The sequence below is a fragment of the Aquarana catesbeiana genome, linkage group LG08, assembly GCF_042186555.1.
Source record: "Aquarana catesbeiana isolate 2022-GZ linkage group LG08, ASM4218655v1, whole genome shotgun sequence".
Lineage (NCBI taxonomy): Eukaryota > Metazoa > Chordata > Amphibia > Anura > Ranidae > Aquarana > Aquarana catesbeiana.
This window is the reverse complement of record NC_133331.1, coordinates 76,247,743-76,266,908: the sequence shown is the minus strand read 5'-3', so window position 1 is coordinate 76,266,908 and position 19,166 is coordinate 76,247,743. Positions and strand designations below refer to the sequence as shown.

Here is a 19,166-nt window from a genome sequence, read left to right as displayed (position 1 = left end):
TGGAGGCTCCACAGGCCTCAAGATGGCGGCGGGCCGCGAGCGTTCGGAGCCAGGCACCCGGAGTTTATAAGCTTTCACAGTGCCCACACAGCGCCCGATCCTCCCCCGCTGTAACAGTAGTAGATGGTGGCAGTGTGGCTTCTCCGTGATCAGCCGTTTACAGCACTTGAGCTTGAGGATGATGAGGGATTGCAGGCCGCAAGATGGTGGCGAGTCACTCGTGAGGGGGAGCCGGCCGGAGCCCAGGAAAGACCTGATCGGTCAGGTAAACTTCGAAATTTCCCTCGGGGTTTGTAGAAGAGGTGCCCAGTGACCGTTGGGTGAAGTTTCGAGGCTCCCCTATTGGTAGAATACGCCGGATGGCGTTAGATTGTAAAATTCTCTGTGGAGCTATCAATCTATACGTCCTGTCACTGCGAGGTCCGGTCACGCCCCCTGTAATACCCCTTCATTGCCAGGCCATTTTCAGTGCTGTGATAGCATGACAGACAACCAATGTTTTTTTTTTATTTTTTACAGAACATATCAAATTTATTTTTTACAGGACATGTCAAATCACATGTCAAATTGGCCCGATGTGAACGGGGGGCTAAATGCTACTTTCTCCTCTTCCTCCAAGTGAATGTGTTTATATGTGTAATCATTGTCACAAGGTGCAAGCCACTCTGATCAGGTCTTTGCATTGTTATTGATTTACTAAAGGCAAAAAGAGTGTTCACTTGCAACAGAAGTTGCACTTCAAAGAAAATGTTCCCCTGAGCGTAGTAAAAGAAGTGAAGCTCTGAAGACTTTCATCGTGCAAGCAAAAATGCTATTTTATTTTTTCCTTGTGATTGAGTATTCTTTGCAAAGCGAAAATTGGCCATATTAAGTAAGCTAGAAAAATAACCTTGCAAAGTATTTTCCTATCATAAATCTACCCTATTGTGTCTGTGGTGTGAGATGTCTGATGATGACTCAGATCACAGCCATTTACAGGCACACTGGGAGCCTGTGTGTTTTCTGAAGTGCAGTTTATTAAAGGCACTCTCGAAATACATGTCCACCACTCCATCATTTCAAAACAAACAGGGGTAGTAATGTGGTTAGAGACTATTTTTATGTTCTGAGTTTGCTATGAAATATTTAAACTTGGGCCATTTTAAAAAGGAGTGGGAGGTATTTGGAGCCAGGCTTACAACAGAAGCATACCAAGAAACTAAGGCTGTGAAGCTGTAGAGAACCTTACATGCACCTTGGGGATCTAAAAGACTCCTAAAAGAAGAAAAATAGTTCTTTCAGTTAAAAATCAACATGACCCTGACAAGCCCTATTGACTGACTACCTTTGTTATCCTGAACCATCGTCATCTCAAACATCTCCCCCCCCCCCCCCCCCCTCCACCCTTTTTTATTTTACCCTATGTACCTCATAAAACTGTTTGTTTGCTGGACATGCAAGTTATATGACTGAAGTGTGCAATGTTTACACATTATGGATGTAATGACTTGGTTCTGCCCTTTCTGGGATTCAATAAAAATTATATTTGAAAAAAAATCAACATGATCTTTGGTGATATAAAAACAAAAGGGATGATGTTTTTCCCATCAACTGCTCATGTACCTAAATTAACACTACAAGTCTTAAAAGGGCTTTGCAATGTCCTCATTTGAAACTCTACAAAAAAATGTATTTAGAAAGTAAAATTTGTCAAACTGGTTAGAAATCTTAGTTTGCCAAAGCTGGCTGAACTCGGTTTGGGACCCAAATCTGTTACAGCAGCAATAATTAAAAAATATTGTTTTATATGGTTACATAAGTGCAACAGTTCTAAATAGTACTAAACTGATCTTGACCCGAACTAAAAAATAGCTAAACTACAGTTGTTGAGACCCTTGGGTCCTTGGCCCAGGCTGTACTCAGGGCCTTTCCTTCCCTACAAGTTGATAATAAAGCCTACCTCTTCCAAATGCTATGCCCCATCATTAAAATGGCAAAGTCCCCACAGCCTACTGGGGATTTGGCTTTTGGACAGCTAAGTGAAAGGTGTAGGGCTTCCTGTCAGGATACCTGGCATAAGCCTGACTTAGAAGCATTTCAAAGCCCCACGTAAAGCCTGGGCTTAGGATCAAAGGAACTCCAGAGGGACATGGGATGTTTGAACTCACCTGGCTTCTATGTGGACATCAAACTTTGTCTGTGCATCCCGGGTGCAGACAGCTGGCTCGGTGGTTACATTAACAGCAAAGTGAACTTCATGTTCATCAGGAACCTCAGAATAATGTAGATGTGCCTACAGAGAGATATGCGATCAAGACATTCACATTTGTGTGTTTTTTATTACATTTATCATTTTTTTCAAACAAATAGAGCTTTCTTTTGCTAAAAAAACAAAAAAAAGACAGAAAAGTTTGAAAAAAAACAAGTTTTTCTAAGTTTCTGTTATAACATTTTGCATTTTTTTTTTAATTTTTCAATTTCCAAAAAAATGTGAAAAAAAAAACGATTACAACTTCAAAAGACTCGCCATTCCTCTTACTAAATACCTTGGACTGTCTATTTTCCAAAAAGGGGTAATTTGGGGGTATTTGTATTGTCCTGGAGTTTTCGGTCCTCAAGAAATTACATAGGCTGTCAGTACATCAGGACTGATCGATTTTCAGATATACAGTGGGTGTACAAAAGAATCACCCCCTTTAAAATAATAATAATTTTGTGTCTTTCAAGCCTAAAATTAAGACAGACACAATTTTTGTTGCATCCATCTGTTTTTACTCAGTGCTACTTATAACATCCAAGTAAAAGATTTAACACCAACATGTCAGAACAACAGAATTACTGAGTTGGATAACCCCCCTCCCTTATGTCAGGATTTTGTTGAACCACATTTTGCTTTAATTGCAGCCTTTAGTCTGTTGGGATATATCTCTACTAACGTTGCACATCTAGACTTTGCAGTATTTGCCCACTTTTCTTTGCAGAACTGCTCAGGTTCAGTAAAATTTGATGGTGACTGTTTGTGGATTGCAGTCTTCAAGTTATTCCCCAGATTTTCAATGGGTTTAAGTCTGGACTAAGCCATGCAAGGACATTGATCCTTTTCTCCTTAAACCACTTTGCGGTTATTTTTGCTGTGTGCTTTGGGTCATTGTCACGTTGGAATGTAAACCTTCTTCCCATGGACAACTTTCTGGAAGAGGACAGCAGAATGTGATGGCATTATGCCACATTCATTTTTCCTTCTATCCTGTCAAGTGCTCCAGTCCCTGCTGCAGAGAAACACCCCCATGCTTTACTGTAGGAATGGTGTTATTTGGATGGTGAGCTGTATTGGATTTCCACCAGACATATTGTTTGGTGTTGAGGCTAAATAATTAAATTTTAGCCCCAACTGACCATAACACCTTTTTCCATGTGGCCTCAGAATCTTCAAGGTACATTTTGGCAAAGCTCAGTTGTGACTGCATGTGGCCTTTCTGGAGTGGCTTTTTTCTTGCAACCCTCCCATACAAGCCACATTTGTGAAGAATTTGTAATATTGTTGTCACATGCACACAATGACCACTCTTTGTCATAAATTCCTGTAACTGCTTCAGAGTTGCTGTAGGCCTCTCGGCGAGCCTCTCTAACCAGTTTCCTCCTGGCTCTTTCAGCCAGTTTGGAGCAATGTTCTGATCCAGGGAGGGTCTGTGTTGTACCAAATACCTTCCACTTAAAGGCTTTCCAATTTTTTGTATCCATTTCATGACTTGTGCCTGTCCACAACTTTATCCCAGAGATCTTTTGACAGTGCCTTGCCACACATAGTTGATTGTTTGCTTCAGTTGCACTATTAGGGACTGAAAAGCTCAGGGAAAGCTCTTTTCTTGCTGAGCTAATCAAAATGACCACAGCTGGTCACAGTTGAAAGTCAAATGGCTTTGTGTACCATTGAGAAGGTGATTAGCTACACCTGAATGAGTTTACAAGTCATTTTAGGAGGTGGGGGTGAAAGTTTTTCCAACTCAGTGATTCTGTTTTTAATTTTTGTTTATTTTTTTCTGACATGTTGATGTTATACATTTCACTTGGATGTTATAAGTTGCACTGAGTAAATACAGCTGGATAAAACAAAAACTGTGTCCGTCTTCATTTCAAGCTGCAAAGCAACAAAATGTTGGGTGATTATTTTCTACAGCCACTGTATACACCGATCAGCCATAACATTATGACCACTGACAGGTAAAAGGGAATATCTCATTACAATGGAATCTGAAAATTGGTGGGACATATTAGGCAGGAAGAGAACATGTTGTCCATGAAGTTAATGTGTTGAAAGCAGAAAAAAATGGGCATCGCAGTTTGTTGTGTATAGGGCTGTGAAGTCCATGGTGACCCGTGTTCACAGCCAAAAGCTTCTACAATGGTCACATCAGAACTGGACTACGGAGCAATGGAAGAAGTTGGCCTGGTCTGATGAATCACATCTTCTTTTATATCATGTGGTTTGCCGGGTGCGTGTGCGTACCTTACCTGAGGAAGAGATGGCACCAGGATGCGGTATAAGAAGGCACCAGGATATGGTATAAGAAGGCAAATTGGCAGAGGTAGTGTGATGTTTTGGTCAATGTTTTGCTGGTAAGCCTTGGGTCCTGCCATTCATGTGGATGTTACTTTGGTGTCCATGTTTCAATGAGTCAGGGTTGTTTTATCAAAAGGGGGCCATACTCAATATTAGGTGGGTGGTCATAATGTTATAGCTGATCTGTGTATACCATCGTTTGTGGACTCCTTAACTTTCCTACAGACTAAATAAACACGGATTTGAGTTATTTTTAAGAAATGTAGCAGATTACATTTGGACCTAGATTTATGAAGAAAAATTATTTATTTGCAAAATTTTATAATAGAAACAAAGAAAGAAATGTTTTTTCTTTTTTTCCAAATTTTCGTTATTTTTATTTTTTGCAAAAAAATAAAAATCTCAGTGGTAATTATATACCACCAAAAGAATGCGTGAAAAAAAAAGATACCATTTTTTTATGGGTATAGTGTTTTGCATGATCGCGCAATTGTCAAAGTGTGACAGCGCTGAAAGCTGAAATTTGGCTTGGGCAGGAATGTGCTAAAAGTGCTAGGCATTGAAGTGGATACATTTATTTTTTTTACATTTTTCTCATACATACAGTGATCAGAGCAATGTACCATAGTAACACTGTACTACTCTGGGGAGGTGATCAAGAGTTTTTTTTTATATACACTATGATTGTTTATAACTGTGTATTTTACAGTTATAAACAACTACTTTTTCTGAATGAAAACTATTCATTCAGTGTTTACAGCTGTGATTAGCTGTGTATTTACAGCTGTGTAAAATACCAGTAAATACAGCTGTGTATTTACTGGTCACTGGTAATCACATGGTACAGATGGGCTGTGATTGGCTCAGTCTGTACCATGTAATCAGTGTGACCAAAGAGCTCATCACAAAAGTACACAATAAAAGGCATGAATCAAACCCTTTCATTGTGTACAACTGTCATGTGATCTGCTGTGACTGGCCACAGCGATCACATGGCCTGCTGCTGGTACAGTGATCTGTCATCGGACGTCTCCGGTGCACACAGCAAGGGACAGATCACGCCGAAGCATGACCTGTGGAGCACGCACGAGGCTGATCCTGGTAGGACATCCAAATCATGAACAGTCCCTCAAAATCAGGGACAGTTGGGAGTTTTGAGGCACACGATCTCAGCCACACTTACTCAGTAAACTTCTCCTGTTTTCAATACTACACCCTGCATGTGAGTACAGAAGTAGGTGGGAACAATTTCCTGGAGGAGGAGAACAGGCCTGCCTGCCTAGGTCTTAACCGTTTTCATGTCCCCAATCTACATACCAGAAAGTCATGAACTTTTCTGGGGAGGAAACTGGACAGGTAAGGTTTTCCTAAAATACAAAGAAAGCTTTATTTTTTCTTTAACTTAAGTACATTAACCACTTGCCGACCGCCCTATAACAGTTTTACTGATACAGGACAGCTGCTGTGCGAAAGATCTCGTATATATACTTGATCCTGCACTTCTGAGTAGGGGGCGCAAATGTGCCACCACTGGTAGCTCACTCCCGCTGTGATTGGCGGGTACCGTGGACTTGATGTCCGCTGGCATCCACCGATCATCAGCCACAGAGAGTGAACTGCAATCTGCCTATGTAAACAAGGCAGATTGCCCTTCTGATAGGAGGGAAGGCATGGATCCTGTGTCTCTGCAAAGTAGGGACAAGGAGCCATGTTTTTCCCTAGTAAAAGCACCTCTCACACTGTAATAAAACACCAGCTAGGCACACAGTTAACCCTGATGTTAACCCCTACCCAGTCAGTGTCATTAGTACAGTGACAGTGCATATTTTAAGCACTGATCACTGTATTGGTGTCACTGGTTCCCAAAAAGTGTCAGAATGTCCACTGCAATATCGCAGTCTCACTATAAGTTGCTGATCGCTGCAACTACTAGTAAAATAAATAAATAAAAATATCCCATAGTTTGCAGACGCTATAACTTTTGCACAAACCAATCAATATACGCTTATTGATATTTTTTTTTTACCTAAATTGATGAAGAAATGTGATGTTTTTAAATTTTTTTTATTGGATATGTCTTATAGCAGAAAGTAAAACAATTTTTTTTTTCAAAATTATTGTTTTTTTTTTGTTTGTAGCGCAAAAAAACCCAAAAAACGCAGAGGTGATCAAATACCACCAAAAGAAAGCTCTATTTGTGGGAAATAAGAGACATAAATTTTATTTGGGTACAGTGTCGCACGAACGGGCAATTGTTAGTTAAAGTAAATCTTCTAGAGGTCAAGTGGTTAATGTTTCATTGGTACATCGGGGAGCTGAAAATCAGAAGAAAAAAAAAGGCAAACTTAGCGTTTAAGTAGTATAGTTTAGTTCAAGTAGTATAATGTCAACTTATTTTTCCTTTTTGTCTCTTTACTCGGATTTAGGGAGCCACAGGTTTATAGGTGATCTTTCTGCCCCCCTAAAAGGTGCAACAAGATCTACCATCTGCACATTCTGGAAACAGACAGCTCAAGGCAGATGAAATAACAGCATTCTACTCACTTGTGTGTAAACACAGCCATCTCCTTTGATAGAGGCGGTGTAAGTTCCTGGGACTTTAGGCAGATCAATTGTTTGGACAAGGAGACTGTTCTGCTTGGTTACTTGAACCTCTCTGTGAAATCCTGAATCATCTTCAATAACAACAGTTGAGTCTCCCTTCTTGTGGTTGGTGGCCTTGGCATATTTAGCAAGAGCATGAAGAGCTAATGTAGTGTCCTGTAACATATAAAATCAATAATAAACAATGTCACTTAATTCCATATTTTTCCATTTACACAACTTTGTATATCATATGCATTCGCAATCAGTAATGCAACTAAAGTTGTATAGAAAAAACAATAATAATAATAATAAATAATACATTTACAAACAACATTCTTTATTTGAGAAGAGTGTATGCTTACAAGATAATCACAATTATATTGCAAGTATTGTACAGATTTGGAAGAAAAAATAAAGTAAACAAAATGAATATAAATAAGAAACCAGACATATTTGAATTGTCCTTAAGTAACTGGAACCATTTCAGGACCCTCCCACAGTAGACATCCATTAAATATACAACTCCCCTAGTAATCCATAGACTACGGTCAGGTATCTGTAGGAGACCAGACAGGAATTGTCCAACAGGGGTGTATGACTATGGGTGTAGGGAGTCCTGAGTCTGTGCCTCACCACTTTCCACACCTTACAATGATGATACAACAATCCGTTCGATTTCCCAGAGTCCATGGGTCACCACCAGGGTCTCAAAAGAGGAGATGAAAAGGATGTGTTTTAATTTGGGAAAAGGGGGAGCACACCAGTTTCAGATAGCACGCCCTATCCCCCTTGTCTAAATAGAAAAAATGGGACAGTTGTGCTGCCAGGTAGTACAAGTTAAAGTCAGGAAGCACAGTGCCCCCTAGATCTGTGGGGTTTTTCAGTGCTTGCCAGGACAATTTGTGGTGGGTGTTCCCCCACACAAAGGAGTTCAGAATGGCTTCCAAAGATTTAAAGATCTGCATGGTATATATGTTTGAGTGTGCTATAGGACGTACAGAAATTTAGGCAACAGAACCATTTTAATTAGGTTTACACGGCCCATAAGGCCCAAAAGAAGTCTGGTCCACGTCTGCGTTTTAGCTTTTAAAATTGCAAATAAAGGTTAAAAAATTAAATTTGACATAGGCTTCTGGAGAACGGGTAACTATTATGCCAAGGCATTTAATGGAGCTGACATGAACTAAGGGGAGGAGGATTGCATATCAGTTGGGGCCCCTATATCCAAGGGAAGGATCTGGGATTTGTCCCAATTGATCTTGAGACCTGAGTAACGTCCGAATTGTTCTGTTACATTTAGTGCTGCTGTTAAAGAGGGGCTGGCATCCTCCAAATGTCATCCGCATACAAGCTGACCATCTCCACTAAATGACCACTGCGCAGGCCCTTAATCCCAGGATGCGTTCGGAGCGACTTTGCTAGAGGTTCCACCGTGAGGGCATATAATAAAGGGGATGGTGGACACTCTTGGTGTGTGCCCCTGGCTAGAGGGAAAACATCTGAGATCTTGCCATTGACCAAGATCCTGGCAACTGGAGCCTGATAGAGAAGCTTAATCTACTTAATGAAATTTCATCCAAACCCAAACCGGGCAAGGCATTCCCAAAGATAGTCCCATTCCACTGAGTCGAATGCCTTGGCAGCAACCAGGGACACTACCACTCTGGAGCCGATCAGGTTGTGTTCAGCTTGTATGTTCATAAAGAGTCTACGTAGGATAAATGCTGAGTTTTAAGCAAGCATAAACACATTTTATCTGGGATGTATAAGACTCAGGATCACTTTGTTTAACCTTAATGCCAGGACCTTGGCCAATATTTTATTATCAAGCTGGAGGAGGGAAATTGGTCGATAAGATTAGGGGGGTTCTGGGTCCTTGCCCAGCTTGGGTATGAGTACAATTAAGGCTTCACCCATGGATTTGGGTATGGAGGAGGATAAAGATATGTGAAAATAGCTCATGTAGTTTGGAAACTAATGTCTCACTAATACTTGTATAAAATTCAAGGGGAAGGCCGTCTGAGCCTGGGGCCTTGGAAGGGGCAAGATGGGACATCACCTCTTCGATGTCATCAGTGGAAATGGGAGCCTCTAACATCTCAACCTGCGAGGAGGTTAGCGTATGAAACGTAACAGTAAAGAGGAAATTAGTCAGGTCAGCTGGGGAGTTGTTAGTGGTAGACGAGTATAGGGATGCAAAGAAGGAGCAAAATTCTCTGCCCACTAGATCCAGATCACACATGAGTTGGCCAGTCGCATCGTGCAGAGAGACCACCGTGGGCGGTTTGTGCTCCAAGGCAAGCAGGCGCCCTGCACGTTCCCCACACTCGTATACCCTCTGACTATTGAAGAATATTTTCCTTTCTGCTCTTTCAAAGTGGAGGCCTGTAGTTTAACCTGATCATCCGTGACCGGTGAGGGGTTATTTTTAAAGGATTGTTGGACTATCTGTGCAGAGGACTTCCTGTATCTAGAGATTTGCTGGGAGAGGACCATCTGAGCATGGGACTTAAAGGAATCCCATACTGTCTCTAATTAAGCAAAGTCGCGATTGACTTGGAAAAAAAAATCATATTCATCCCGTACTCTCTCCATATCTGGAACAACTGTCAACCAAAAGGGGTTGAGTTTCCACATATATGAGGGGGGAGGGGAACTCATTTTAAGTACTATCCAATAAGGCCTGCGTCGCTCAGGTTTGGTAGCAGGGATTTGGATAAAATAATTAAATCTATGCGGGACATAGTATTATGTGTTGCTGAAAAGCAGTAGAAGGTTCTGTCATCTGGGTGTCCATGTCTCCAGGTATCTACCAGTGCGAATTCACTTGTCTTGTGTGGGAAGGTGTAGGAGTGGTTGGTGGCACAGAGGCAAGTCTATCCAGACTGGGGTCAACTACAGTATTAAAATCCCCTAGCCATATAGCCGGTACAGTTGAGAATTGCGACATAAACTCTAATCCCTCTGTCAGGATATTAAATTGAAATGGAGGTAGTACATAGTAAGCCAGCAATAAAATTTCTAGCACATTCAACATAGCGTGCAGAAATATGAACCTGCCCTGGGGATCAGCTCTCAGCATCAAAAGGGAGAACTGTGCAGTTTTAGAAATCAGTATTGCAACACCCCTGGAATTTGCAGTATAAGGGGCCTGATATATCCATCCTACCCAGGGCTTTTTAAGGGACAGCTGCAGCTGTCCCATAAGGTGGGTCTCCACCAACACATCTGCTCGCTGTGCCTTGAGGTAAGGGAGGGCAGCAGTTTGCTTAGGTTTGGCCCGGAGGCCGCGGCGTTCAACGTTAGACATTTTATAGTAGCCGTGGTAACGAACATTGGTTATTGGCACCTAACCCGATCCACAGCGGCAGGCAACCAAATGGGACCATAGCACCACTATGCGAGCGGGAGGCATTGTGTAAGTAAATTTGACTGGTAATAACAGAATACACGGGGGTACATTGTATAGGTAAGGGAGTTTTACAATCAGATTGAGAGTCCAATTCATGCTTACATGTATTATGTGTATCTATACATACATATCTACTCTTCTTCAACCTATCCTGAGATTGCATTGTAATTAACCAAGAACAAAACTTTAAGCATACTTGAAAGCATATACTGGCCTGGCTGGGCGAATACCGACTGGAGCACTTCCCAGTAGCTAACAGGTGTACCCAGACAGGCCAGGGAAACAATACTTGATTTACTTTAAACACATTCCAATAACGAACATAAGAAGCTGGTAGTGCTCCCACATCTAGGGGGACGAACATTCACTGAAGAACGTACAGCAGTACAAGGACCATGATCCCCGGTATAGGGTGTAGAAAACAATGGGCTGAGGGGGTATAGAAGGATAAAGACAAGTGTTCCTGTGACAAAACCCTGTTCTCAACAGGTCTATGTCCGCCGTAAATGCTTCCTTTGTCCAGTACCAGCACTATCCAAGACCCTTTAGCCCACCCAGTCACCAGCCGCAACTCAGTGTAGGGTGAACAACATCAAACACCTTTATTCAAGCACATGTTACAACAGATATACAACTCAGAGACACTCCCCCTCCCTTGGATTCAGGGCAGGGTAAACTGCCCAATCACAATAGACACACAGTTCAGGTGTATTCAAATTTCTGATCAGTAAACAGTCTTATCAGCAGGGAGAGCTGTTGGAGGAATTCACCCCCAACAATCTCACTGCTAATTTAAATACACATCCCATAATATCCAAGGCAGACAGACACAATAGAACATTGGAAGACAACCTCACCCCAAACGATCACAGCAAAGAGTCCACAACAGCATGAGACAACACACAATATATACATATATACAACATTCCAGTGTGGCTGTACAGTGTGTCTAAATAGTACAGATCATAGTGGGATTCTCAGGCATCCTGTGCCCCTAATGGACACAGGGTTCTTTACACATAAGAGGGTCCGGGGAAGCTGGACACAGAGTTTCCAGAGCTCTCTCAGGTAAGCTGAATTCTACAAACCACCCACCCAAATTGACTCCTGTCACAGTACCCATTAACTGGACATCAGGGCAGGGAGCAACTTGAGATAACCAAATGATATAACTGACAATAGAAAAATCATAACCAGGGGAGATACCGTCCATACATTTGTCTTTTCTACCGCTGGTGTCACATAGCAGGAGGAAGGGAGAAGGGAATGGGAAAGGGTACGTGGACATGGGGAAAATGGTGCACGTAAAAATCAGTAGGCAACGAGTGAGACAGCGAGTTAGTGAGGGGAGAGTGGGCTAGAATCATGACACATAATACCTTTTGTGAATGGTAGTCCATGTGGGTAAAGTATTTCACCCAACTAGCACATTCTCCTTACTCACAGCCCTGAGATCGATGGCGGCAGATGTTGATGTTGCGTTTGGCACTCATGCGGGGACCTGGTCGGGTGCATCCCGGTCCTCAAGCCAGGCAAAGACAGCATCCAGGGTGTCAAAGAAGTAGGCCTTATTTTCTCTCATGAATCGTAGTCTAGCTGGAAACAACATAGCATATGAGATGTGTTGAATCCGGAGTTGTCTTTTTGCCTCTGAAGTGCACCCTCTTTTTCTGGACAAAATTTTTCTGCAGAAAAATCCAGGAACACCATTATTTTGACATTGTTAAAGGGGATATTACCTTTTGCTCTAATGAGGCAGAGGATGGTATTCCGGTCTCTATAATTCAGTAATTTTACGATGAAGGTTTGCGGAGGCGCGTCTTGCGGTGGTGGTCTGGCTGCCAATTGATGGGCCCTCTCTACTACAAAGTATGTAGAGAATGCAGGCCTACCAAAAGTGGAGATGAGCAAATTCTCGAGGTACGAGGGACGATCTCAGCCTTCCACACCCTCAGGCAGCCCCACAAATTTAAGGTTACACCTACAGAGCCTATTCTCCATGTCGTCCTGTTTGGAGAGCACTGCATTCAGTTGGTGCTGGAGCCTCTCGGTGGTAACCTGTAATTGCGGCAGGTCATCGACATGTTCTCTTAGCTTCTGCAGGTCCTGCCGAATCAGTGATACATCAATCTTCACCTCCTCAATCTTGCTGGTCAGTGTGCTCTTGCAGTCCGATATCGCTTCCAGTACTTTAGCCGTATCAGCTGCAGCGGAGTCTGTGGAGGAGGACGTGGTGGCACCATTTTCCCCCAGGGTCTCCTTCTCTTTGAGCCAGTATTTATCCAGCTTTACAATAGTGTCAGTCAACTTTTTTTGGCGGAGACATGGGGCAGTGAAGTGGGGGAAGATCCAGGCAGCGTAGGGTGGGTAGAAAAGTTTAGGATAGCCACAGGAAATGGATAGTTCTCCAGCATAGCTCCCGAGTTACGCTCCTCACACCATGCCGGTCCAGGCCACGCCCCCCCCCCCCCCCGAAGAAAAAAAATATTTTTAGCTAAACTTCAGCTTAAATAATTGTGCACCCCAAGAGTGAACACAAACATGCTTCCTGCATTTTTAAGCACACTAATACTTGGATATTTAAAGTGATACTAAACACACTGTTTAATTTACATTGTCTCTTCTCTTTTTGCATGTGGATGCAATTATTTTAATAAAAAAAATCTAAGCACCTTTTTCCTAATTGATATACGTACATCTGTCACGTGACTCAGTTCTTTCCCAGCCTGTTGGCAGGGAAACATAAGCAGGAGGAGCTTCTAGTCCTCAGCTGCTGGTCACATGCTGAAAAAAAATAGACTTTGGAATATAGAGTAAAAATAAATGCTTAACCACTAAGCCACCGCCCACCGTCATGACGGCGGGATGAGGCTTCTCTTGTTCTGGGCGGACGTCATATGACGTGATCGCCCTCCCAAGCCACTAGGGGGCGCGCGCGCGTGCCCGCTGCGTCGCTCGGGACCCGGTGCGCGTGCCCGGCAGCCGCGATGTCTGCCGGGCACCCGCGATTGCCGGGTAACAGAGCAGGACCGTGGATCTGTGCATGTAAACACAGATCCACGTCCTGTCAGACAGGAGAGGAGATCGATGGCGTGTCCCTTGTACATAGGGACAGCGATCGCTCACCTCCCCCCAGTCAGTCCCCTCCCCCCACAGTTAGAATCACCTCCCTAGGTCATACATTAACCCCTCGATCGCCCCCTAGTGGTTAACCCCTTCCCTGCCAGTCACATTTACACAGTAATCAATGCAATTTTATAGCATGGATCGCTGTATAAATGTGAATGGTCCAAAAAATGTGTCAAAAGTGTCCGATATGTCCGCCGCAATATCGCAGTCACAATAAAAATCGCAGATCGCCGCCATTACTAGTAAAAAATAAATAAATAAATAAAAATGCTATAAATCTATCCCCTATTTTGTAGACGCTATAATTGTAGACGATTTATTTTTACCAAAAATATGTAGAAGAATACATATTGGCCTAAACTGAGGAAAAAATTTGTTAAAAAAAAATTGGATATTTATTATAGCAAAAAGTAAAAAATATTGTGTTTTTTCAAAATTGTCCCTCTTCTTTTGTTTATAGCGCAATAAATAAAAAACGCAGAGGTGATCAAATACCACCAAAAGAAAGCTCTATTTGTGGGGAAAAAATGATAAAAATGTCATTAGGGTCAGTGTAACATGACCGCGCAATTGTCATTCAAAGTGCGACAGTGCTGAAAACTGAAAAATGGCTTGGGCAGGAAGGGGGTGAAAGTGCCCTGTATTGAGGTGGTTAATATCAATTAACTGTTTTAAATCATCATACAAAATAGGATTTTTTTAAACAGCTTACCTGTAAAATCCTTTTCTTTCGAAGGACATCACGGGACACAGAGCCACAGTAATTACTGATGGGCTATATAGGGTATCACTGGTGATTGGACACTGGCACACCCTATCAGGAAGTTCAACCCCCTATATAATCCCTCCCTTTGCAGAGATGCCTCAGTTTTGTAGCCAAGCAATATAGTGTATTAGAAGAGGGGCGGGACCTCTGTGTCCCGTGATGTCCTTCGAAAGAAAAGGATTTTACAGGTAAGCTGTTTTATAAAAAACTTTTTTCTTTCTCGAACATCACGGGACACAGAGCCACAGTAATTACTGATGGGATGTCCCAGAGCAATGCTACCTGAGGGGGGGGGGCCACGACCAAGTAGGGTGCAATCAGACCTGAGGACCCTGTACCGCTGCCTGCAGCACACTACGCCCAAAGGCGATATCCTCATGCCTTCTCACATCCACCTGATAAAATCTGGTGAATGTATGAACTGAAGACCAGGTTGCGGCCTTGCAGATCTGAGCCATAGAGGCCTGGTGATGCACTGCCCAAAAAGCACCAATAGCCCTTGTGGAATGTGCCCTGATCTGAAACGGAGGAATCTTCTGTTTCAAACCGTGAGCTTGAATGATCAATTGTTGAATCCATTTAGAAATGGTAGCTTTTGACGCTGCCTGTCCTCTATTGGGACCCTCTGGCAGCACAAACAAAACATCCGTCTTGCGGATCTAAGCAGTTGCTCCGAGATAGGCCTTAACTGCTCTTACTACATCCAATGAATGTAGAGATCTCTCTTCCGGAGAACAGGGATCTGGAAAAAAGGAAGGCAGAACAATGTCTTGGTTTAAATGAAAATCAGAAACCACCTTCGGTAAAAAACTAGGATGAGGGCGCAGTACCACTCTATCCTTGTGTATAATCAAATAAGGCTCCTTACAGGAAAGGGCTGCTAATTCTGAAACTCTTCTAGCCGAAGAGATGGTCACCAGAAAAATTAAATTCCTTGTCAACAAGACCAAAGGAATCTGACTTATTGGTTCAAAAGGCTGTTTCTGTAACACAGCCAGGACCAAGTTCAAGTCCCAGGTGTTTAGGGACGCTTTAACCGGAGGATTAAGACGCATCACCCCCTGCATAAAGCTTCAGACCAAAGAATGCGAAGCAAGTGGCCGCTGAAATAATACTGATAAAGCAGAGACCTGGCCCTTGATGGTACTCAAGGCCAGCTTCATCTCTAATCCTAATTGTAGAAAATCAAGAATTCTACCTATGACATATTTCCTGGGATGCCAACCTCTGGATTCACACCAGGATACATAAGCTTTCCAGACTCTATGATAAATCATCCTGGAAGATGGCTTCCTTGCATTAATCAAGGTAGATATGACAGGACCTGAGAGCCCACGACTCTTCAGAACGTGGGTCTCAATAGCCAAACCATCAAATTTAGCATTTGTAAGGCAAGATGGAACACTGGACCTTGAGATAACCGGTCTGGGCGTACTGGTAGGGTCCACGGGGAACCCACCGTCAGCCTTACTATTTCTGCATACCAAGTCCTTCTGGGCCAAGCAGGGGCCACCAGAAGTACTGACTTCCTTTCCTGCCTGATCCTGTGAAGGAGTCGTGGCAGTAGCAGAATAGGCGGGAATGCGTAAATCAGTGAGAACTGATGCCACGGAATCACCAACGCATCCGTCCCGCATGCAAGAGGATCTTTTATCCTTGCCACAAATCTGTCTATCTATTTGTTGAATATTTAGCATATGGCCCAAAAGACGTTGGGATGCAGAGACCATTCCCCTGGAAGTAACTGCTGGCGACTTAGATAGTCCGCCTGCCAGTTCTCTATTCCCGGGATGAAAACTGACGATATGCATGGCACATGCATCTCTGCCCAGACTAAGATCTGGTTCACCTCCTTCTGAGCAGCTCGGCCTCCCTGATGATTGACATAAGCCACTGCTGTGGCATTGTCGGACTGGATCCTGACCGGACAACCCTGTGGACCGTAAAAAGGTTGGAATAGAAGCCCAATCCCTGGTCCTTTGCGGGAACCATCATAATGACCTCCTGCGACAAAAGTCGCTCTAACGCTAGAAGGAGCGACTACTTCCTTTCTGGGTCTCTGGGAACACCTGATCTGAGGAACCGAGGAGAGGGAAATTCCTGAAACTCCAGCTTGTACCCTAAGGTTACCGTGGATATTACCCATCTGTCCTGGAAATCCTCCTGCCAGAGCCCTGAGAACTGTCGCAGTCTTCCCCCCACTAGAGTGAGCGGGGGCGCCCCCTCATGCAGAGGTCTTAGTGTTTTGCCTAGTAGGCTTCTTCCCCCAGGACTTCTTTTGTCCCTGGGGTTGACCCTTTCTCTGGACCCAGATGGAGGAGGCCGTCGAGACTGCCTGGAGGCTGAAGCCCCCGGCGCTGGGGAAAGAGTCCGTTTGAAAGAGGTACACTTACTCTTCTTCTTAACAGGTAAGAGAGTGCTTTTCCCACAAGAGATTCTCTTGATATAGTTATCCAAGTCCTCTCCAAACAACCTTTCACCACGAAATGGAAACCCCGCCATGAGTTTCTTACATGGTGCTTCGGCTGACCAACCATAGATTCTACGTATATGCACTAACCCCAGTGAAAGACGAGAGGTTTGCACGATAGAATCTCTAATGGCGTCAACAACGTAGCATAAGGCCGCAGGAAGGTTAGCAATCCCCTGGGCCTGCTGTTGAGGTAATACTTTGATGACCTGCTTAACATGGTCTCTTAAGTACTGACAGACTCCAATTGCTGCTACTGCAGGTTGGGCCACAGAACCTGCTAAGGAGAAAACATCCTTTAAATAGGGATTCCATCTTTTTATCTACAGGATCCCTGAGCATCTGAGCATTGTCTACAGGACAAGTCAGACTATTATTTACAGAGGAAATGGCGGCATCAGTGGCCGGTATTCCCCACATTTTAATAAACTTTTCTTCCATCGGATAAAGTGTTGAAAACTTTCTCGGCGGAAGAAAATGTTTGTCTGGGTGATCCCACTCAGAATAAATGAGCTTTTCAAGTAAATTATGAACAGGAAAAGCCTGTGCTGCTCGAAAAGGTTTCAGTGACCCCAAAGCAGAGGATTCTTTAACAGTTTCAGGTAGGGGCAACTTAAATGTGGAGCGGACCAATCCAGTAAGGATCTGCACTAAGACTTTCTCCTCTTGGGAAGTCGCAGAGGGTCCCTCTCCACCTGATTCCTCCGAAGAGGAATCATCCGTCCCATCCTGATCCTCTGAAGGGGATTCGTTTCCCTAATCCCAGAGCTCCTCTTCCTGAGGGTCTTGGAGAACAGAGGAAGGCCTAGTACGTTTTATTCTACTGAGTGAAGCTGTAATCACGGCCATTAATCTTTCCTCTAAATCATTAATGGTTGAGGAAAAAACCTCTTGTGTAATATATACAGGGGCTGAAGTGCCAGAAGCAGGTGTAGCGCCTGACCCCGATGTCTCTCCCTGGCTAGCCGTCCCTGGCCCTTCAGGAGGGGAGGATGCTGCAGACAGGGGCCCCTCAGAACCTGAACGAGATCCCTTAGTGTCTCTGGTTCTTGGGGTGCTTGAACCTCTTCTACCCATAGTGCAAAGCAACAAGGTGTGAGGTATACAAATGAACACTGCCTGCTGAGCGATGTAGTCTGGCTAAAAGCCTTGCTACCCAATGCTCAGTCTGGTGTTACTTCAGTAAATGCTGCCTAGGAGAATGCTTGTGTCCCACCTTACATGCGACTGTCAGCTCTGTGTCTCTCCAAAGGCTGTGTGCACCTGTACAGAGTGCTTTAATAGCCTGCAGCTGGCCTGAGTGGGAGTCTAAGTCCCGCCCCCCCCTCTACCGCCCCCCCCCCTCGAATTTCGAAAAAACAAGCGCTTCCCGCGCTAGCCGAACCTCCTGAAATACCATGGAGGAAGGCTGGTGGAGGGGGAGGAGGGAGAGAAGCTGGTAGTGAAGACCTGCCTAAAAAACGGCAATGGTCGGTAATGGCGGCCGAGGCAGCGGTGCCGGTGCGGTATAACCGCTTTCTAGACCCCTGTGGCCTCTCTCTAGCCTGGGGGAACATTCAAAAATGAGAAATCCCCCCATCCATCCTACCGTGGAGCCGGTCTGAGACGCTGAAGCTTGCAGACGTTAGCATGTGAAGGTTTGTGCTCTTGGCAGCCCCCGGTGATCACAATAGGCAGAGCATGCATTTACCTTAAAGGAGAAACCTACTAGAATTAGAAAATTCTGTGGGATCTCCTCTTACCTTATCCAGCCACAGGGTTCAGTTTGCACAGACCCAATCTTCACCTCTCACGGTGGGCTCCGTTTGAAAAAACCGTCAGAGACTGGGGCCCCCTACGAATAGGGGGATCCTAAAGTTCTGGGCCTGTAAAGCACCCGGCCAGAAATTAGGAGGTTTAAAGCCATTTTCTGATCTGCGGGGTCCAGCTCTCTAAAAAGAGAAGCGTTATAGGTAAAACCTTGTTTCTTCGGACACGAGGCCCGGGTACCATCCAATTCGGCCTAGAAAGGACACTTTGAATGGATCCGGTCTGCCTGGCTTGCCCCAGTATAGGATATAGGATATTCCCTTTGGAGCTCAGCACAGGACACCTTTACACATCCATCACCTAAGACTATGGCGAAAAAACTGAGGTATCTCTGCAAGGGGAGGGATTATATAGGGGGTTGAACTTCCTGATAGGGTGTGCCAGTGTCCAATCACCAGTGATACCCTATATAACCCATCAGTAATTACTGTGGCTCTGTGTCCCGTGATGTTCG

The 19,166-nt window shown here is 44.0% G+C and overlaps 1 protein-coding gene across 1 annotated transcript in view; it reads right to left on the bottom strand.

Annotated features, from left to right (window-relative positions):
* LOC141105855 (alpha-2-macroglobulin-like protein 1) overlaps nt 1–19,166 on the bottom strand; it is a 181,626-nt gene that overhangs the window by 28,627 nt on the left and 133,833 nt on the right. The window contains exons 30-31 of the mRNA XM_073595998.1: nt 7,085–7,300; nt 2,148–2,272 (exon numbers count right to left, since the gene is read on the bottom strand). Of these exons, the coding sequence (XP_073452099.1) occupies nt 2,148–2,272; nt 7,085–7,300 (341 nt within the window). The remainder of the gene's footprint in view (nt 1–2,147; nt 2,273–7,084; nt 7,301–19,166) is intronic.